The sequence below is a fragment of the Melanerpes formicivorus genome, unplaced genomic scaffold, assembly GCF_026170545.1.
Source record: "Melanerpes formicivorus ecotype bairdi unplaced genomic scaffold, bMelFor1.0.p_v2 SCAF_46, whole genome shotgun sequence".
Taxonomy (NCBI): Eukaryota; Metazoa; Chordata; class Aves; order Piciformes; family Picidae; genus Melanerpes; species Melanerpes formicivorus.
The window spans coordinates 213,247-234,685 of NW_027142398.1; the positions used below are offsets into that span (position 1 = coordinate 213,247).

The 21,439-nt window shown below is 61.5% G+C and overlaps 1 protein-coding gene across 1 annotated transcript; it reads left to right on the forward strand.

The window, feature by feature from the left end:
• Positions 1–1,626: 1,626 nt before the first annotated feature.
• Positions 1,627–20,067, forward strand: RAB44 (RAB44, member RAS oncogene family). The gene is made up of 16 exons (XM_068159409.1): positions 1,627–1,655; positions 6,350–6,568; positions 6,669–6,783; positions 7,085–7,233; positions 7,462–7,637; positions 7,936–8,026; positions 8,181–8,276; positions 8,904–9,091; positions 9,871–9,919; positions 10,646–10,731; positions 11,486–14,559; positions 15,095–15,176; positions 15,901–16,015; positions 17,328–17,429; positions 17,753–17,829; positions 19,209–20,067. The coding sequence occupies exons 2-16, from the start codon at positions 6,359–6,361 to the stop codon at positions 19,294–19,296; spliced, it is 4,698 nt and encodes a 1,565-aa protein (XP_068015510.1). The 5' UTR covers positions 1,627–1,655; positions 6,350–6,358; the 3' UTR covers positions 19,297–20,067.
• The last annotated feature ends 1,372 nt before the right edge of the window (positions 20,068–21,439 follow it).

The window sequence follows — 21,439 nt, forward strand, 5'->3', positions numbered from 1 at the left end:
TTCCCCATGAGAGTGGTGAAGCCCTGGGATGGGTTGTGCAGGGAGGTGGTTGGGGCCCTGTCCCTGGAGGTGTTTAAGGCCAGGCTGGCTGAGGCTGTGGCCAGGCTGATGTAGTGTGGGGTGTCCCTGCCCATGGCAGGGGGGTTGGAACTGGCTGATCCTTGTGGTCCCTTCCAACCCTGACTGATTCTATACTCTGATCCCATTGCTCTCCTCCTGGAGCCCTGCCTGGCAGAGGGCAGGAATCCATCAGCTCTGCTGGGAATGTTTAGGAGTCCTCCAACCCCCCCCCCCACCTCCAGCAGCATCCCCGGGGAGAGCAGAGCCCAAATTCATCCTTCCTGCAGTGGCAAACAGCCCCAGGGGGTGTGAGAGGTGGTGACAAATGTGAGCTCAGAGAGGGGTGTTGCAATCTGAGCACCCAGCCTGGGTGTGGGGCTGCTCCAGGCTGGGGGAACCGGCAGCAGCTTTGCTCCCAGAGCTGAGGAGAAGCTGCTGAGCCTGCAGCTGGCTCACAAGCACCCAGGGCAGTGCTTGCACCCTGCTGGCATGGGGAGAGGGGAGCAGGGCACCAGCCTCCACCCCACACCTCCTGCCCCAAGAGCCTGGGCATGGTGGCCCTGGTCACAACCTGAAGGCAGTGGTTGAGGTTTCCTCTTGGTGTTGTTGCAGGGTTTGGCTTGAGGATTTTAAGCTCCAACCTTGCAATTAAAGTGGAGCAAAAATGTGCAGGGCTCCTCTAAGGCCACAGGAGGGGATCCTGCTCTGCCCTTGGGAGGCCCAACCGGGATGGCTGTGTCCAGCTCTGGAGCCCCCAGCACAAGGAGGACCTGGAACTGCTGGAGAGGGTCCAGAGGAGGCCACAGAGATGAGCAGAGGGTTGGAGAACCTCTCCTAAGGGCACAGGCTGGGAGAGCTGGGGCTGCTCAGCTCCAGGGAGACCTCAGAGCAGCCTTGCAGCGCCTGAAGGGGGAGCTGGGGAGGGACTTCAGACGCGGGCTGGGAGCACCAGGATGAGAGGCAGTGGTTTGGAACTGGAGCAGGAGAGATTGAGGTTGGACAGCAGGAGGAAGCTCTGCACAGGGAGGCTGGGGAGAGCCTGGCACAGGCTGCCCAGGCCGTGGTGGAGGCTCCATCCCTGGAGACATTCAAGATCAAACTCGATGTGACCCTGGGGGCAGCCTGAGCCAGCTGGAGGAGTCCCTGCTGGCTGCAGGGGGGTTGGACAAGATGACCTTTGAGGCTCCCTTCCAACCCCACACATTCTGTGACCTTTGCTGCTCCCCCTGCCCCAAGCACCTTGGCTGGGGACCGCTGCAAACGAGGGAAGGATGGAGAGAGACTTCTGCTGCACAGCCTGAGGGCACCAGCAGTGTCCTTGCTTTGGGTCTGGGGGTGCTGGGAGGTGTGTGGGTACCGACCCTCTGGATGGGCCCTTCCTGCACCCCGGTGGCAAGGCAGCAAACAGGAAACGTGTGAGCAGCAGCGGTTGGGTGCAAGCCCAGGGCGGAAAAGGAGCCTTGGGCAAGAGCAGCAGCAGAGCTCAGGGCAGCTCAGACACCTCCAGTGCAGCAGCAGCAGCAGCAGCAGCTGGCCCACCACGGGGACCCCCCCTGCACCCTGAAACTGAGGGTGCCCCTCGCTGGGTGGGCAAGGTAAGAGCTGCTGCTGCCCCCCTCCCCCTGCTGCCCTCCCCCTGCTGCCCTCCCTGCTGCCCCCCTGCTGCTGCCCTCCCCCCTGCTGCCTCCCTCCCTGCTGCCTCCCCCTGCTGCTGCCCTCCCCCTGCTGCCTCCCCCTGCTGCCCTCCCTTCTGCCTCCCCCTTCTGCCTCCCCCTTCTGCCTCCCCCTTCTGCCTCCCCCTGCTGCCCTCCCCCTGCTGCCTCCCCCTGCTGCCTCCCCCTGCTGCCTCCCCCTGCTGCCCTCCCCCCTGCTGCCCCCCCCTGCTGCCCTCCCCCTGCTGCCCCTCCCCCTGCTGCCCTCCCCCTGCTGCCCTCCCCCTGCTGCCTTTCCCTGCTGCCTTTCCCTGCTGCCCTCCCCCTGCTGCCCTCCCCCTGCTGCCCTCCCCCTGCTGCCTCCCCCCTGCTGCCCTCCCCCTGCTGCCCTCCCCCTGCTGCCTCCCCCTGCTGCCCTCCCCCTGCTGCCCTCCCCCTGCTGCCTCCCCCTGCTGCCTCCCCCTGCTGCCCTCCCCCCTGCTGCCCTCCCCCTGCTGCCCTCCCCCTGCTGCCCTCCCCCTGCTGCCTCCCCCTGCTGCCTCCCCCTGCTGCCCTCCCCCTGCTGCCCTCCCCCCTGCTGCCCTCCCCCTGCTGCCTCCCCCTGCTGCCTCCCCCTGCTGCCCTCCCCCTGCTGCCCTCCCCCCTGCTGCCCTCCCCCTGCTGCCCTTCCCTGCTGCCCTCCCCTGCTGCCCCCCCCGCTGCCCTCCCTCCCTGCTGCCCTCCCCCTGCTGCCCTCCCCCCCTGCTGCCCTCCCCTGCTGCCCTCCCCCTGCTGCCCTTCCCCCTGCTGCCCTCCCCCTGCTGCCCTCCCCCTGCTGCCCTCCCTCCCTGCTGCCCTCCCTCCCTGCTGCCCTCCCCCTGCTGCCCTCCCCCCTGCTGCCCTCCCCCCTGCTGCCCCCCCCTGCTGCCCCCCCTCCCTGCTGCCTCCCTCCCTGCTGCCCTCCCCTGCTGCCTTCCCTGCTGCCCTCCCCTGCTGCCCCCCTGCCTCCCTCCCTGCTGCCTCCCCCCCTGCTGCCTCCCCCCCTGCTGCCCTCCCCCCTGCTGCCTCCCCCTGCTGCCCCCCTCCCTGCTGCCCCCCTGCTGCTGCCCTGCCCCTGCTGCCTCCTCCCTGCTGCCTCCCCCTGCTGCCTTCCCCCTGCTGCCTTCCCCCTGCTGCCCTCCCCCTGCTGCCCTCCCCCTGCTGCCCTCCCCCTGCTGCCCCCCTCCCTGCTGCCCCCCTGCTGCTGCCCTGCCCCTGCTGCCTCCCTCCCTGCTGCCTCCCCCTGCTGCCTTCCCCCCTGGCTGCCTTCCCCCTGCTGCCCTCCCCCTGCTGCTGCTGCCCCTCCCCCCTGCTGCCTCCCCCTGCTGCCCTCCCCCTGCTGCCTTCCCTGCTGCCCTCCCCCCCTGCTGCCTCCCCCCTGCTGCCCTCCCCCTGCTGCCCTCCCTGCTGCCCTCCTTGCTGCCTCCCCATGCTGCCCCCCTCCCTGCTGCCCTCCCTGCTGCCCTCCCCCCTGCTGCCCTCCCCCTGCTGCCCCCCCTCCCGCTGCCCTCCCCCTGCTGCCTCCCTCCCTGCCTCCCTCCCTGCCTCCCTCCCTGCTGCCCTCCCCCTGCTGCCCTCCCCCCTGCTGCCCTCCCCCCTGCTGCCCCCCTCCCCGCTGCCCTCCCCCTGCTGCCTCCCTCCCTGCTGCCCTCCCCCTGCTGCCCTCCCCCTGCTGCCCTCCCCCTGCTGCCCCCCCTCCCTGCTGCCCTCCCCCTGCTGCCTCCCTCCCTGCTGCCCTCCCCCTGCTGCCCCCCTCCCTGCTGCCCCCCTGCTGCTGCCCTCCCCCTGCTGGCCCTCCCCCTGCTGCCCCCCTCCCTGCTGCCCTCCCCCTGCTGCCTCCCCCTGCTGCCCTCCCCCTGCTGCCTCCCCTGCTGCCCTCCCCCCTGCTGCCCCCCTCCCTGCTGCCCTCACCCCTGCTGCCCTCCCCCTTCTGCCTCCCCCTTCTGCCTCCCCCTGCTGCCCTCCCCCTGCTGCCCTCCCTCCCTGCTGCCCTCCCCCTGCTGCCTCCCCCTGCTGCCTCCCCCTGCTGCCCTCCCCCTGCTGCCTCCCCTCCCTGCTGCCTCCCCCCCTGCTGCCCTCCCCCCCTGCTGCCTCCCCCTGCTGCCTCCCCTGCTGCCCCTCCCTGCTGCCCTCCCCCTGCTGCCTCCCCCCCTGCTGCCTCCCCCCCTGCTGCCTCCCCCCCTGCTGCCCTCCCCCCTGCTGCCCTCCCCCCTGCTGCCCCCCCCCCGCTGCCCTCCCCCCTGCCTGCCCTCCCCCCTGCTGCCCTCCCCCCTGCTGCCTCCCCCTGCTGCTGCCCCCCTCCCTGCTGCCCCTCCCTGCTGCCCTCCCCCTGCTGCCTCCCTCCCTGCTGCCCTCCCCCTGCTGCCCCCCTGCTGCTGCCCTCCCCCCTGCTGCCTCCCTCCCTGCTGCCCTCCACCCTGCTGCCCACTGCTGCTGCCCTCCCCCTGCCTGCCTCCCCTGCTGCCTCCCCCTGCTGCCCTCCCCCCTGCTGCCTCCCCCTGCTGCCTCCCCTGCTGCCCTCCCCCTGCTGCCCTCCCCCCTGCTGCCTCCCTCCCTGCTGCCCTCCCCTGCTGCCCTCCCCCTGCTGCCCTCCCCCTGCTGCCTCCCCTGCTGCCCTCCCCCTGCTGCCCTCCCCTTGTTGCCCTCCCCCTGCTGCCCTCCCCCTGCTGCCCTCCCCCTGCTGCCCTCCCCCTGCTGCTGCCCCCCCCCTGCTGCCCCCCCCTGCTGCTCTGCTCCTGCAGCACCTTGGAAAGAGAAAGGCAAGGAAAAGAAGGGGGGTGGGAGGGGAGGGGTCCTGCTGCTGGTGAGTGGGGAGGGGGATTTTTCTTGCTGTACCTGGGGGCTGTTTGCTGATGAGCAGTGTGGGCTGTTGGGGAGGGACACAGAAGTCACAGAGGGTCGGTGGTGCCCTGGGGGGGTTCCCTGCTCAGAGGGAGTTGGAGGGTGCCCAGCTCCCCTCTCAGGCCCCCTCCTTGCTGTGTGCTTTGGGATCAGCTCAGCCCCTGGGGCTGTGGGAGGCACCTGGGGGCTTCCCCAGGCTTCCAACAACCCCTCAGAGCTGCTCTCTTTGGGCCTGGGACCACCATAAAGTCACCCAGTTTCTGCCCCTGGATCACTGGGGGTTTTGGGGGGGCTCTCCAGTGGCTCCTTGAGACCCTCCCTGTGTCGACATCCTGCTGCTGGACAGGGCTGGTGGGTACTGTGCTTTAAGGGGCAGGGGAGGTTTTGGGGCACATGGCTTTGGTGCACCCCAGGATTTAGTTGCTGGTCCACACTGCAGAAGGAAAGGGGCAAAGGGCTGGGCAGCTGGGGGAGGTCCCCAGGCTGGGAGCAGAAAGCCAGGCTGTGACCATCAGGCTGTGACCATCAGGCTGTGACCATCAGGCTGCTCAAGCATGGCCCAGGAGCTCCATCACCCTCTCTCCAAGGCCAGGCTTTCCCCCTCACTGTTTTGTTGGCTTTGCCATGCTGAGCCCCCCAGGGAGCTGGGGTGGTGGCTGCTGGTGACACTAGCCAACCCCCCCCCAGGACAGGGAGGGAGGCAGTGAGAGGTTCCTGTGCTCAGACCCCCACAGGCTGGGCTGAAGGTGCAGGTGTAATGGAACCTCCCCTGAGGTCTCTTTCAGCTCTGCCTGGGGGTGAGTCATGGCTGTGAAAACTGGGGGAGGGATTTTGAAGGCTGCTGCTGAGCCCTGAGGAGGCAGGTGGGGGAACCAGCACGTTTCACCCCAGCCCCCCAGCACTGCCTTGGCTGGTCCTCTGCTGGTGCTGCCTCCTGGCTCTCTCAATCTCCTGGGTGGCCCTCAAGCCCTGGCAGTGCCCATGTCCTCCATGGGGAGGTTGCTGGCTGGCATCAGCACCAGGGCAGGGATTGTCCTCCTGTGCTCAGCACTGCTGAGGCTGCACCTGGAGTCCTGGGGTCAGTTCTGGACCACTCACTCCAAGAAGGACATTGAGGGGCTGGAGGTGTCCAGAGAAGAGCAACAGAGCTGGAGAAGGGTCTGGAGAGCAGGGCTGGGGAGGGAGCTGGGGGTGCTGAGCCTGGAGAAGAGGAGGCTCAGGGGAGACCTCATTGCTCTCTGCAGCTCCCTGAAGGGAGGCTGGAGAGAGGTGGGGATTGGGCTGCTGTCTAAGGAGCAAGAGGAAACGGCCTCAGATTGCTTCAGGGAAGGTTTGGGTTGGATGTGAAGGACAATTTCTTGCCCAACAGGGCTGCCAAGGCCTGGTCCAGGCTGCCCAGGGAGGTGGTGGAGCCTCCATCCCTGGAGGGGCTTCAAAGCCCTGGGGATGTGGTGACCTGGCAGTGCTGGGTGAATGGTTGGTCTCTGCCAACCAACATAACTCCATGAGACTTGGGGTGGGGTGCTTGGTGGGTGGCAGGAGAAGCCACTTGCCCCGGGGGTGCTGGGCTGGCAGCCAGGGTGGGGCAGCCCACTGCCCGCTGTGGGTCAAAGCTCTGCTGGCACCCTGTGGTCAGAGACAGCCTCTCTCTTCCCATAGCCACACCTGGGGCCACTCACACCAACAGCAGGAACAGCTCAGTGCTGCTCTGCCGGCCCCCAGCACACCGAAGGCAGGGCTGGGTGAGGCTCAGCACCCAGCAGGCTTCCCCTCCGCAGGACCGAGCCATGGCCGAGCGCCGGGCAGGCACCAAGAGCCGGCGCCTGGGCTCCAGCCGCCGCAGGCAGCTCCGGGAGGGCGCTGCCGAGGCACCAGTGGCGAAACCCGGCCCCGGGGAGGACCCACTGTGGGCATCCCAAGCAGTGCAGAGGGTGCAGGACTTCCTCAGGGAGCAGGACAAGGACCAGAGAGGGTTTGTCACCCGCTCAGACCTGCAGGTAAAGGAGGCAGGCATCTTCCCGGATGATCTTCCAGCTCCCTTCCAGCCCAGACCCTTCTAGGACCCTGTGATTTCCCTCTGATCTGCTTTACTCTCAGAAGCTGCAGGAGGAGGATCTCCCATGCAGCACAGAGGAGCTGCAGCTCGTCTTTGATGGGCTGGATGCCGCTGGCACCGGGCGGATAGGCACCGAGGAGTTCACTGCCAGGCTCCGTAAGTGCTGGCAAGCTGAGCCTGGACACCGTCCCAGGGCTTCCCAGGAGGGGCCTGGAGAGCTCTCCTGGCTGGGTGGCACTTGGTGTCCCCAGAATTGCCCCATGCCGGGGGTCCCAGTGCCCTGCATCCCAATGGCCTCAGCCCATGGCTCGCTGGGTGCTGGGTCCCATCGTACCACAGCAGCTCGTGGAAGCCAAGGGGGAGAGGTGCTGGGGGTTTGGGCTTTGCTCTCACCCTGGCCAGGCAGAGAAGGTTTGGGATGTCTGTTGGCAGGGCCAGTTCCTGAGCTCCCACAAAGCTGCCAGGGACCACCACTGGCAGCAGAGTGCAGCGTCCCAGAGGGTCCCCTCGGGCCCCCCCAGCCCAGCGCTGGAGGGGGTGGGCAGTGAGGAGCAGAGACACTTTGCTGCCTTCATGGACCAGCTGGGCATGGACAGCGCCTCTGAAGTGTAAGCCAGCCCCTGCCCAGCACCCCTGGGTGTACTGCAGGCTGGGGTGGAGGGGGAAAGGCTTGGAGCAGGACACCCCCAGAGGTGGCTTGGAGGTCTCCTTGCCCCAGGCACAGGAGCAGGGGGACAGGGTGGTGGTCACCTGTCCCCCAGGACCACCCATCCCAAACGGTTGTGAGCCAAGGGGACCTGGGAGCCCCACTGCTGGCCCCACCTGTGGGGGGAGGTACTCCCTACGGGTCACCCCCGCCCCTGCAGGCAGGAGATGTGGCAGCTCTGGGTGAAGCTCCGGCAGGACGAGCCTCAGCTCCTGGGCAGCCTGGAGGACTTCCTGGCCGCGATGAGGAACCGCATCCAAGAAGCCAAGAGCAAGAAGGAGGCTTTGGAGGTGACCCTCAACAAGTGAGTCACCCAGGGCGGTGGAGAGGGACGGGATGAGAAGAATGTGGGCAGGGATGGGGCTCCCAGCCGCGGAGATGCACCCAAGGAGGGAGAAACCTGAGCCCGTGCGGCACCTCCAGGGCCGGCTGGAGCAGAGGTTTCGCTCCGAGCCGAGCCTTGGGGCCGGGCTCCCTCTGCAGTCCCGCAGGAGGTGACTAAAGACCCGGACTCGGGCTGCTGGCAACAGCGGGGAGCATCCCAGGGACCTGCACCGCCGCAGCAGGGTCTCACCACCCCCTGGCCTTGCTGTCCCCGGCAGGCATGTGGCTGAGCACGACCAGAAGGTGCAGCAGCTCTGCGAGACCCTGGAGCGGCAGATGGAGCAGGAACGGCAGCGGCTGGAGCAGGAGGTTGGTCACCAAGCTGCAGCTCTCCCCTTGCCACCCACCCTGGGAGGGGAGCCTGCAGCCCCGAGCCCCTGCGGGGGCTCCCGGGGGGGGCGGGGGGTGGTGGTGCTGATGTCCTTGCTGATGTCCTTGCTGATGTCCTTGCTGCCACCCCCAGAGCGCGGCCCGGAGCCAGCAGCGCAGGATGGAGCTGCAGCGAGCGCTGGACGCCAGCGAGAGGGAGGTGCAGAGCTTGGTCACGGCGCAGAGGGAGGTGAGCTGGCCCCGACCCTGCTGCCCCAGGGTGTCTGAGGGCTCCGGGCTGCGCTGGAGCAGCAGGGGATGCTGCACACCAGCCCTCCGTGCAGGGTCATGGAGTTGTAGAACTGTTGAGGTCGGAAGAGACCTTGGAGATGATCAAGTCCAAGCACACACCCAGAGCTCACAATCCCACCCCAGTCATGTCCCTCTGCACCACATCCACAGGTCCTGGAAACCCCTCCAGGCATGGTGACTCCACCACCTCCCTGGGCAGCCTCTGCCAGTGTCTGGGAATCCTTGCTGGGCAGAAATTCCTCCTAATATCCAACCTGAACCTGCCCTGGCACAACCTGAGGCTGTTTCCTCTCATCCTGGCACTTGCTTCATGTAATAAGACATCAACCCTCCCCTCCCTCCAGCCTCCTTTGAGGCTGTTCCACGGGACCTGCATCCCCACCTTTGCCACCCCCATGCCCACACTCCCCTCCATCCCTGGAGGCTCCAAGTTGAGTTTTCCCCCCACCATCCTCAGGGGATAAGATTCAGCCCCAGGTGTAGAGGAGAGGGTTATGCATCGCTCCTTGGGTCTCCTGGGGGTCCTGGTGGGGCATGACTGTTGTGGTTGCCACCCCCCCTGCAGCTGGAGGCACGGTGCCACAGGCTGCGCAGCACACAACGAGCTGCCAGCGCTGAAAACCAGCAGCTGGAGGAGACCAACAGGGTGCTGGAGGACCACCTGCAGCACCTCCAGCAGCAGCTGCAGCAGACCCACAGGAACCTGCAGGCAACAAGGGCTGCAGTGGCTTGGGAGCATGTGGAGGAACCTGGGTGAGTAGCTGAGACCAGCATCCCCCTCTGCAGACAACGTGGTCCCCCCCTGGGGGCTGCAGGGCATGGGGCATGGCTTGATGGGTCTCAGCCATGGTGGTGCCTCAGTGGTCTCCATGGGCTGAGGTGAAGAACCTCAGGGAAAAAAGAGGCAGGCCTGGCAGCACCACACACTGAGAGTGCCCCAGCAGGGCAGTGCCAGCAGGGCTCAGAAGCACCCAGCTAGGACTGACCCAAGGGTCCTGGGTTTTGCTGGTCTGCTCCAGCCCCTCTGGGGCTAGGGACAAGCCTGGGGCAGGGATGGGCAGGGTGAGGAGGATGCAGCTATGGAATGGAATGGAATGGAATAGAAACTAAACCAGGTTGGAAAAGACCTTCAAGTCCAACCTCTCCCCCAGCACCATCTGATCAACTCAACCATGGCACCAAGGGCCTCAGCCAGGCTCTTCCTAAACACCTCCAGGGATGATGGGGACTCCACCACCTCCCTGGGCAGCACATCCAATGGCCAATTGCTCTCTCTATGAAGAATTTCTTCCTCACCTCCAGCCTAAACCTCCCCTGGCACAGCTTGAGACTGTGTCCTCTTGTTCTGGTGCTGGGTGCCTGGGAGAAGAGCCCAACCCCCACCTGGCTCCAAGCTCCCTTCAGGGAGTTGGAGAGAGCAAGAAGGTCTCCCCTGAGCCTCCTCTTCTGCAGGCTGAGCAGCCCCAGCTCCCTCAGCCTCTCCTCCCAGGGTTTGTAATTGCCATTGTGTTCCCTGTGCTCTGTGTTTGCAGGGACAGAGCAGTGCCAGAGCTGCCCAGCGAGATGCCAACGTCCCCACAGGTACTTGTGCTGGGGACAGGACGGGGTCAGCATGCTCCAGAGCCTCGTGCTGTTCAGTTTGGGAGTGCTGGGGAGCCCAAGGGCACAGGGTGCTTCTGCAGCACAGGCAGAGTCACCCCTGAAAGCTTTCTCCAAGGGTCAGCACGGTGCCAAAGCACAGAGTAGTTTGGGGTGGAGAAGACCTTTCAGGGCATGGAGTCCAAACCTTACCCCAGCACTGCCAGGGCACCACCAACCCAGGGCCCTCAGCACCACAGCTCCAGGGCTTTGAAACCCCTCCAGGGATTGGGACTCCACCACTGCCCCTGGGCAGCCTGGGCCAGGCCTGGGCAAGCCTCAAGGGGAAGAAATTGTTCCTCATGGCCAAGCTGAACCTGCCCTGGGGCAACTTGAGGCCATTTCTTCTGGTCCCTGGGACCAACCCCCACCTGGCTACAACCTCCTTTCAGGTTGCTGTAGAGAAGTAGGGCAGGATCCAATCCCTCTTCTCCCACTGCCTCCTGCTGCTGTGGTCAGTCCCCATCTGCTCCAGCTCCCACCCTTCACCTGAGGCCATTTCCCCTTCTAGCACTCAAAGGGAGAGAGTAGCAGCATCTTGGCTCTGGCACCCTCAAGGTTTTGGGTGGGTGCACCTGGACACCTGCTGGCAAGTTCAGCATCCTTTCAGGTGGAGATGCTTCATCACCAAACACTTTGCTGTCTCCTCTTCCACCCTGTTTGCTGCAGATGAGTCTGGAGAAGCAGCGCTCCAGGATGCGGCTCCGGCTGGGGTCCCGCAGCAGCAAGCCCAAAGCCAAGAGCATTCACCAAGTGTAAGGGGTCCTGGGCAACAGCTGCTGCTTCAGCTCATGCCCTCAGCATCTGCCAGCTGCTGCCAAGCCCTCCACCCTCCCCAGGCACACCTGATGCTTAATTCCTATCAGTGCTCCCATCCCACCCATCCCTCGTCCTGGAGATCAGCTCTCCTGCCCCACCTCATGGCCTTGCATCGCTGCCTTGGCTCAGGTGCTCACCACACCTGGCCAAGAGCTGTCTTTTCATCCCTGAGAATGTGAGGATGGAGGCTGGAGAGAAGCTCCCTGGACAGCATTCAGGCCTGGGTCTGGCTCCCTGGGTGTGCAACCCCCTCTGCCCTGTCCCCATGGCTGCTGGTGGGAACCTCCAGTACAGCCAGAGGGTAACAGAGCTGGGTTTGGAGAGGCATGGGGTGAGGTGGTGGAGGAGAGACCATTCCCAGTGCCAGCTCAGGTGGATGGGGTGAGGTGGTGGAGGAGAGACCCTTCCCAGTGCCAGCTCAGGTGGGTGGGGTGAGGTGGTGGAGGAGAGACCCTTCCCAGGGCCAGCTGGGGTGGATGGGGTGAGGTGGTGGAGGAGAGACCCTTCCCAGGGCCAGCTGGGGTGGATAGGGTGAGGTGGTGGAGGAGAGACCCTTCCCAGTGCCAGCTGGGGTGGATGGGGTGAGGTGGTGGAGGAGAGACCCCTCCCAGGGCCAGCTGGGGTGGGTGGCAGGGAGCTGCAGCCTGATTTGGGAACTGGACCAAGCCTCCCATTTTCTGCCCCTTCCAGAGTCTGGGAAGTGTTGCCAGCAGAGAAAAGCCTCTCGGGAGCCTCGCCGGGAGCAAGCTCGGTGGAGCAGGAGCCCTTCCCAGAGCTCCTGAAAGAGGAAGGCTTCTCTGACCAGAACTCTTTGCTCAGGGAGATGAACGATGCCATAGCAGCTCTGAGTGAACATCTGAAGGCCCAGGCACTGGGTGCACCCTCAGCACCAACTGATTCTGCCCAGCACCCCCCGGATGATGCTGAGCCCCCAAGGGGGCCGGAGGCAGCTGCAGCCCCTGGCACAGCTCCTGAGGTCCTGGGAGAGACTGTCCCCAGCACCTTCGGTCATGAGCTGCTTGAAGGAGACCTGAGAGAGGGCCCAGTGGCAGCTGAGCTTCCTGCTCCAGAGGGGCCAGAGGCTGGTGGGTCCATGGGAGCTGGGCACTATGGGGCACAGCAGGGAGAGAGCCCAGAGGAAGCATGGAAGTTGTTATCCCTGCAGGGAAAGGCTCCTGGCGTGAAGGAGCTCAGGCTGCAGGTGGCTGAGCAACCACAAGGAGCAGCAGGAGAGAGCATGGAGGGAGAGCAGGTGCTGGTGGAGGCAGGGGGAGAAGGATGGATGCAGGATAAAACAGGCTGGGAAAAAGCACAGCCCCCAGGAGAAGCTGAGGAAGAGGCATGGAGCCAGGGAGAAAACCTGGAGGCAGGTCTGGGGCCACCCTGGGCTGGGCAGGCAGGATGGCAGCTGGGTGAGCAGCTGGTTGGTGTGGAGGTGCAGACCCAAGGAGAGGCCTCAGATGGTGAAGTCCCACCAGCCCCAGGTCAGCATGGAGGGATCAGCAGAGCTGAGGGTGAGGAAGAGGAGGTGGAGGTAACACAGCCCAGGGAGGCAGAGCCACAGCCACGGGATGAGCCTGGGGGCGGAGGTGCAGCAGGGGCTGGGGGTGTAGAGGTGCTGGGGGCTGTGCCACCTGCTGATGTGCAGGAAGGTGGAGCAGATGTGCAGCCACTGGAAGCCCAGAACAATGATGCCAGTGTGCAGCTGCCTGCACAGCTGGAGGCAGACCTGCAGCCCCCAAGAGATGCTGGAGACCTGGGGAAGGAGCAGGCAGGGAGCTTGGCTCCAGAGCTGCAGCCCCTGGAGAAGGATGAAGCAGAGTTAGGGCTGGAGGAGGAAATGGGCACTGGTGTGGGGGACAGTGAGGGACCTTCCCCAGCAGGATCACCTGTGGAGAGCCCAGACCTGTGTGGGCAGTCCCTGGCTAAGGCTCAGGCACTAAAACTGGTGGAGGCAGAGGATCTGCAGGCAGACAAGCAGCTGCCTGGGGGTACCAGCCCAGAAAGCCCCCAGGGAGGGGTGTGTCAAGCAGCCATGCAGCTCATGGAGGAGGCTGAGGATGGGGCACAAGGACAGAGCAAGCCTGAGCTGGCACATGAGCCTGGGCTTGACCTGCAGGCAGCTGGAGCCAGGCAGGGAGAAGGAGCAGTTACAGAGGAGCAGCCTCTTGAGGAGGCTGAAATCCTGCACACTCTGCAGCACCAGAGCACTGGTGCTGAGGGGCAGCTGGTGGTGGAGAGAGGTGAGCCCAGACTGACCCCAGGAGAGAGCACTGAGCCAGATTTTCATCCCCTGAGTGAGCTTGGCTCCCTGGGGATGGAGCAGGAAAGGAACATGGCTCCAGAAGCGCAGTCCCTGGATCAGGTGCAGGAACCAGAGCTGGTGGGAATGAAGGCAGAGGATGCCCAGGCAGAGATGCAGCTGGGGGGGGATGTCAGCTTAGAAAGCTCCCAGGGAGGAGGAGACCACGGAGCTGTGCAGCTTGTGGAGGAGGCTGAGGATGAGACACAAGGGCAAAGTGAGCATGAGGTGCCACATGAGCCTGTGCTTCACCCCCATGGAGAGGCCAGGACAGAGGGAGAGGGGCCTGGGGCCCCTGAGGGGGCTGAAAACCTGGATGTGTTGGAGGACCAGAGCGCTGATGCCCAGGTGCAGCTGACTGCAGAGGTGGAGGAGCTCAAATCAACCCCAGGAGGGAGCACAGAGGCAGATCTCTCACCCCTGGGTGCAGCTGGGATGCAGGGAGGGGACTCAGGTCTGGGGGCAGCTGCCAGCACAGAGGGATGGGAGGGGGCTGCTGGTGCATGTGTGTCCTCCTTGGCTGAAGCCACCTCACATCCTGAGCACCTTGCTGCCCCTGAGGAGCTTGGTTTGGAAGCAATGCTGGGACCAGGTGGGCAGATCCTAGAGGACAGCCAGACACTGGGAATACTGCAGGGAGAGAAGGCTGCTGCAGAGGAGCCTCTGGATGGAGCTCAAGGTCTGGAAGTGGTGCAGGGAGAGAGGCTGGAGGCAGGGCTGAGGAGTTCAGTCGAACCTCAGAGTCCAGGGCTGGGGCAGGGCCGTGGGGATGGTGTGCCCACAGTGGCCACCCCGGGCTCTGAGGGGGCATCACAAATCAGCATGCCAAAGCTGGAAGCAATGATGCAGGAGGATGTTCTCATTCCAGATGTGCAGCTGCTAGGTGCTTCGGGACAGGCAGCCCCAAGGGAGCCCCGGGAGCAGGTCTCAGCACAGGCAGATGGGGTGAGGCCTCACACTGCTCCCCAGCAGCTGGAGGAGAAGCCACTGCAGGTGAGGGAAGCAGAGCAGGTAGCTGCCAGCCCTGCCGAGCCTCCCGAACAAGAGATCCCACCAGTGCCAGCCCTTCCCACGAGGATCCAGCAGAAGGAAGATGCTGGGAATGATCAGCTGGGGATGGTCCTGGGGAGCAGCTCGCTGGGGGACACAGCCGGCAGCAGCCAGCAGCCTCAGCGGCAGCTCTCGGCAGAGCAGAGCAACGACCTCGGCGTCGGCCAGCGGGGGGAGAAGCAGCCAGAGGCTGGGCAGAGAGTGAGCCGGGAAGGTGAGCCCAGCCCGGGAGAGCCAGGGGCTGGGGCTGCAGAGGGGGCAGCGGCTGCCCCCAGGGGCCGTCCTGAAGCCCCCCCGGACTCAGACCACCTCTACAACGTGCTGTTCGTTGGGGACTCCCACGTGGGCAAAACATCCTTCCTGTACCGGCTGCACGCCGACACCTTCAACCCTCAGCTGGCTGCCACAGTAGGTAGGTGCCCCCCAGCTCCCCTCCAGCAGGGCTCTGCACCTGCTTGGGTCACCCTCACAGCTGCCTTTCCTCCACCCCACAAGCTGCTGGCGGTCATTGCACAGGCTGCAGCTCACACCAGCCACCAAACCAGCTTCACACACCGGGATGGTGCTGAGCAGGTGATGCTGGGCCTCCTTGTCCTCATGGCCACAGAATCACAGAGTGGTCTGGGTTGGAAGTGGCCTCCAAAGGGCATCCAATCCCTCTGCAGTCAGCAGGGACATCCTCAGCTGGCTCAGGTTGCCCAGTGCTAGTGCTTGTCTCTCTGCTTCACCATTCAGCTCTGTCTTTCCCCTCTTAACCAACCTGGTTTTGTTCCTTCCCAAACCAGAGAGCCTCTGAAAAGCCATCCAGTAAAGGTCTATAAGCTGGAGATTTGCTTGGGACTAGCCCCTTTGAGCCGCAGGCTGAGACCACCCCTGCACCCTGTGTGCCTCCTCTGGGGCAGGGATGGACCCTACAGCATGGCAATAGCCCTCCTTGTGTCTCCTAGGACTGGATTATCAGGTCAAAACCCTGGTTGTGGACAACATGCACTTCACTCTCCGCCTGTGGGACTCAGCAGGTCAGGAAAGGTGAGGTGCTGAGCTCTGCATGGGGCTGTTGTGGCTAATGTGCCATGGTTTAGTTGATGAGGTGGTGTTGGGTGACAGGTTGGACTCAGTGATCTCAGAGGTCTTTTCCAACCTGGTTAATTCTCTTCTGTTCTGCTCTGTTCTGTTCTGTTCTTCTCTGTTCTGCTCTGCTCTGCTCTGTTCTGCTCTGTTCTGCTCTTTATTCTGTTCTGCTCTGTCTGTTCTTCTCTGCTCTGCTCTGCTCTGCTCTGTTCTGCTCTGCTCTGTTCTGCTCTCTATTCTGTTCTGCTCTGTCCTTCTCTGTTCTGCTCTGCTCTGTTCTGCTCTGCTCTGTTCTGCTCTCTATTCTGTTCTGCTCTGTCTGTTCTTCTCTGTTCTGCTCTGTTCTTCTCTTCTCTGTTCTGTTCTTCTCTTCTCTGTTCTGCTCTGCTCTTCTCTGCTCTGCTCTTCTCTGCTCTTTCCTGTTCTGCTCTTCCCTGTTCTGCTCTTCCCTGTTCTGCTCTTCCCTGTTCTGCTCTTCCCTGTTCTGCTCTTCCCTGTTCTGTTCTTCCCTGTTCTGCTCTTCCCTGTTCTGCTCTTCCCTGTTCTGTTCTTCCCTGTTCTGTTCTTTGTTCTACTCTATGTGTACCTGCACACGAGCAAACTGTGGGGTTTGCCCCTGGGGTTTCAGAGCAGTGCTTGGCAGGGGCTGCTGAGGGCCAGCAGTGCTGCTCTGCCTGCACAGGTACCGCAGTGTCACCAGGCAGTTCTTCCGCAAGGCAGACGGCGTGGTGCTGATGTATGACCTCACCTCCCAGTACTCCTTCCTGGACCTGCGCTACTGGCTGAGCTGTGTCCAGGTAGGTGAAGCAGGAGAACCTCCTCCTGTCCCCCCTGCCCAAGCTCTGGGAACAGGTGGTCACTCCAAGGTCAGTGCTTCCCTGCCTGCTGGTTAGGGATGGACATCTGGGACTGGCCACGGAAACATGGAATTGTTTAGGCTGGAGGAGACCTTTGAGTCCTAGGATCACAGAATCAGCCAGGTTGGAAAAGACCTCAGAGGTCATCAAGTCCAACCTATTACCTGATACCCAACACCTCCTGACAACTAAACCATGGCTCCAAGTGCCACATCCAATCCCTTTTTGAACACCTCCAGGGATGGGGACTCCACCACCTCCCTGGGCAGCACATCCCCAGGGCCAATCTCTCTTGCTGGGAAGAACTTTCTCCTCACCTCCAGCCCAAACCTGCCCTGGCACAGCTTGAGACTGTGTCCTCTTGTTCTGCCACTGGTTGCCTGGGAGAAAAGACCAACCCCCACCTGGTTATAACCTCCTTTCAGGTAGTTGTAGAATAAGGTCTCCCCTGAGCCTCCTCTTCTCCAGGCTAAGCAACCCCAGCTCCCTCAGCCTCCCCAGCTCCCTCAGCCTCCCCAGTCCCCTGAGCCTCCCCAATCCCCTCAGCCTCTCCTCAGTCCAACCATTAACCCAGCACTGCCAGGGCACCACCAAGCCATGGCCCTCAGCACCACATCTCCATGGGTTTAAAGCCCCTCCAGAGATGGGGACTAAGCCTGGGCAGCCTGGGTCAGGCCTGGACAACCCTTTTGGGGAAGAAATTGTTCCTCAAGGCTAAGCTAAACCTACCTTAGCCCAACTGGAGGCTGTTTCCTCTTGTCCCATCACTTGTTCCTTGGGGAAAACGTTGGAAGTGATTTTGACAACACTTTTAAATGAAGAGTAGTCTGAGCTGAGCCCTGGGACAGAGGAGGGAACTTGTGTCTTACTGAAAACTACCTGTTGGAGCTTTCCACTCAAGCACAAAGCCAGGGGGTGTGAAAATGCTGGAACAAACCAGGATGTGCCCTGGCCAGTGCCTGTAAACCCCAACCACAGCATCTTCTGGAGGGTTCCTGAAGCCAAACACAAAGTGATTTCACTACAAGGGTACCTCTGTCCTGTTGATAGAGCAGGACACATGATTTAAGGGGGGGGGGGGGGAAATACCCAACCCCTTTTTAACTGCTCTTAATGCTCACTTAGGAATTGGAGGCTTTGTTGCTATCCCAAATCCATGGGCATCCTTCGTGGTGCTCCAGGATGCGTCTGGCTGTGATTCAAGGGAGATTCAGACACACTCCTGATCCCCCTCCCCTCTTTACCTGCCCAGGAAGGAGCAGGAGCTGGAGTTGCTGTTCTGCTTCTGGGGAACAAAACCGACTGTGCTGCAGAGAGGCAGGTGCCCAGGGAGGAGGGGGAGCGCTTGGCCCAGGTAGGTGCACAGCCCTGCCGAAGCAGGTGGTCCACCCAAGCTGGGCAAGGACAGCTGTGGATGGCTGCCACCAGCATGAGGACCTGGGAAGAAGTGAAAGCTCCTCCTTTGTGCTTTGATGGCCAGCAAAGTGAACTCTGCACCCATCTTTCGCCCTTCCCTGCTTTGCTTTCCCCTCACTGTCTTGGTCTTGACTCAGCACCACCCCAGTAAAAGAGTTTCTTTGAGTCCCTCCTGCTTCCCTTTGACCTTGGCTGTTCCATGGCTATTTACTCCCTCCCAGCACCAGAACATGACATTTCTCCCTGGGTTCTGTCTTCCAGGAGCACCAGCTCATGTTTTATGAATGCAGTGCTGCCTCAGGCCACAATGTCTCTGAGTCCATGGCCAGCTTAGTCAGGTGAGCCATGGCTGTGGATCTTGCCAGCTCTCCTGGATTCAGTGGGCTCCTTCCTGCTTTTTGAACTCTACTCAGTGCTGGGCCCAGGCTTGTCCAAAGTCTTCATCAATGATCTGGATGAAGGGGCAGGGTGGAACCTCAGCCAGTTTGCTGATGGTCAAAACTGGGAGGAGTGGTGGCATCCCTCCCAGGCAGTGAGACCTGGCCAGGATGGAGAGCTAGGTGGAGGGGATAGGATAGGATAGGGTAGGGTAGGATAGGATAGGGTAGGGTAGGATAGGATAGGGTAGGGTAGGATAGGATAGGATAGGATAGGATAGGGTAGGATAGGGTAGGGTAGGATATGATAGGGTAGAGTAGAGTAGAGTAGAATAGAATAGAATAGAATAGAATAGAATAGAATAGAATAGAATAGAATAGAATAGAATAGAATAGAATAGACCAGACCAGACCAGACCTGGTTGGAAAATACCTTTGAGATCATCAAGTCCAACCTATCACCTAACACCATCTGATCAACTGAACCATGGCTCCAAGCACCCCATCAAGTCTCTTCCTGAACACCTCCAGGGATGGGGACTCCACCATCTCCCTGGGCAGCACATCCCAATGGCCAATAACTCTTTCATGAAGAATTTCTTCCTAACACTCAGTTTAAACCTCCCCTGGCACAGCTTGAGACTGTGTCCTCTTGTTCTGGTGCTGCTTGCCTGGGAGAAGAGCCCAACCCCCACCTGGCTCCAACCTCCCTTCAGGGAGTTGCAGAGAGCAAGAAGGTCTCCCCTGAGCCTCCTCTTCTGCAGGCTAAGCAACCCCAGCTCCCTGGAAACTCACAGAGTTTAACTGGGACAAGTGTAGGGTCCTGCCCCTGGGGAGGAATAAAACCCTGCAGCAGTACAGGTGAGGAGGGACCTGCTGGAGAGCAGCTCCATGGAGAAGGACCTGGGAGTGCTGGGGGGACAACAAGTTCCCCATGAGCCAGCAAGGTGCCCTCATGGACAAGAAGGTCAATGGTGACCTGGGGAGGGGCATGAAGGAAAGTGTGGCCAGAAGGTCAAGGGAGGTACTCCTCCCACTCTACTCTGCTTTTGTCAGGCCACAAGTGGAGTACTGAGTCCAGCTCTGGGCTCCCCACTTCAAGGGAGACAGGGAACTGCTGGAGAGAGTCCAGCAGAGGCTATGAGGTTGCTAAGGAAACCCCCAGCTTAGGTTGGGGTTTTTAGCAGAGCCCATGGCTCTCAAACCCCCTGGAGCTGGAAGGCTCCTCCTCGTTTATTACAGCCCTGCTGAGCCTCCTTTGCTGCTGTTTGTCCACACAAAGAGCTCAGCCATGAGAGACACAGGGAGACACCTGGCTAACTTCCTTCCCTTTCTCTCAGGTTGCTCAAAGATCGTGAAGATGAATTAAAACATCAGGCAGAAGAGGTAGGGAGGTCACCTCAGAAGACAAAGGGCTGCTGCTGGTGATGGACAGCCCCACCTGCTGTGACCTGAAACTGCCAGGACAGCCAAAAACCCACAGCATAAACCCAACCCTCAGACACCATCTCCACTCTCCATGTGTGTGCCTTGCTGATGTCCCTCAGATGCTGAGAGCCAAAGCTGCTGCAGGGGAGCTGGCTGTCACCTGGCCCCTCCTGCATCCATCACCTCCTGAACTTATCCCAGAGCACAGCAGACCTCCAGCACACTCGTTGGGCAAATCCACACTGCTTGCTTTTGAAGGAAACAAAACAGGGGAAGGAAAGAAACAGCAAAGGGACCCAGCTGGCTCCAAGATGCTGGAAGCAGGAGGGAGCAAACTCCAGTCTCAGGGGTGAAGAAGTGAATCCCAGCAGTCAGCTGAAGGCTGATGTATAAAACAAAAGGTCTGGGGCTGATGGTGCTGCTGGGACTTTACAGTCTGAAGAGGTTTGATCTGGAGCAATGGAATATCCAGTGTATCCCTAACTGCACTTTGAAAGTCCCCCCAGTTAGCAAAGCTGGTGTATTTTTTTCCCCCTCTTTGCTGGTTTCTTGTGTCAGGAACCAGTAATGGCTCCAGAGACAGAGAACTCTTAAAATCAACTCAGAATAAATTCAAAAGCCCCCCTAGAGCACACCTAGGGGAAGAGAAAGAGATGGAATAGATCACACAATGCCAGCATGGTGAGGGCTGGAAGGGGCTTCTGGAGATCATCCCAGTCCCAACCCCACCCCCCCACCCCCCCGAGCAGCATCACCCAGGGCAGGTCACACAGAAACACATCCAGAGAGGTCTTGAAAGTCTCCAGAGAAGAAGACTCCATGACCTCCCTGGGCAGCCTGCTCCAGGGCCATATCACCCTTACAGTGAAGAAGTTTTTCCTCATGGAATCATTTAGGTTGGAAAAGATCTTTAAGACCCTCAGGCTTGGCTTTAGGAGGTGAGGCTGGTTTGCAGGTGGAGATGAAAACACAGCACTGATGGGCCAAGCTTCTGCTCAGAAAGAGTAGGGAGGTGAGCTTCAGCAGGTAGGGTAGAATGATGCAGGAATTGCAAAGTCTTGGAGATGAAGATGGAGAGGCACTGGCACAGGCTGCCCAGGGAGGTGGTGGAAGCCTCATGCCTGGAGGTTTTGAAGGCCAGGCTGGATGTGGCTGTGAACAACCTGCTGTGGTGTGAGGTGTCCCTGCCCATGGCAGGGGGTTGAGCTCCCTTCCAGCCCTGACAGTTCTGTGATTGTATGAATTCTCTCCTTTCTGTGTGTCCCATTTCCATGCTCCAGCACCTCTGGACCACTAAACCTCCCATCCCTAAGCATCTTCTCCTGGAGTTACAGAATCAATGGAATGGAATGGAATGGAATGGAATGGAGTGGACCAGACGAGACAAGACCAGGTTGGAAAAGACCTTCAAGATAATCAAGTCCAACCTCTCACCCAACACCATCTAATCAACTAAGTCATGGCACCACACACCCCATCAAGTCTCCTTTTGAACACCTCCAGGGACAGGGACTCCACCACCTCCCTGGGCAGCACATCCAATGGCCAATTGCTCTCTCTATGAAGAATTTCTTCCTAACATCCAGCCTAACCCTCCCCTGGCACAGCTTGAGACTGTGCCCTCTTGTTCTGCTGCTGGGTGCCTGGGAGAAGAGCCCAACCCCCACCTGGCTCCAACTTCCCTTCAGGGAGTTGCAGAGAGCAAGAAGGTCTCCCCTGAGCCTCCTCTTCTCCAGGCTAAGCAACCCCAGCTCCCTCAGCCTCTCCTCCCAGGGCTGTGCTCCAGACCCCTCACCATCTTTGCTGCCGTTAATTTTGGTTGGAGAAGACATTTAAGATCATCCTTTTCCCTTGATTCGCTGGGAGGAGAGGTGGAAGATGCTTCTTTGCTGAGCAGCAGCAGGATCGAGCAGGATAATGTTTCGATTTGCTCGAAAAGTCAGAGCCAAGGCTGAGTTCTCCCATTAGATGGCAGCAAATGCAGCAAGACCTTCAAACCAACTGCTGCTGCTGCAAAGACAGAGCAGGGAGCTGCGAGAGGGGCCCAAAGGAGAGATCTGCACAACAATCACAGAATCACCAAGGCTGGAAGAGACCTCAAAGATCATCAAGTCCAACCTGGCACCACAGACCTCATGACTAC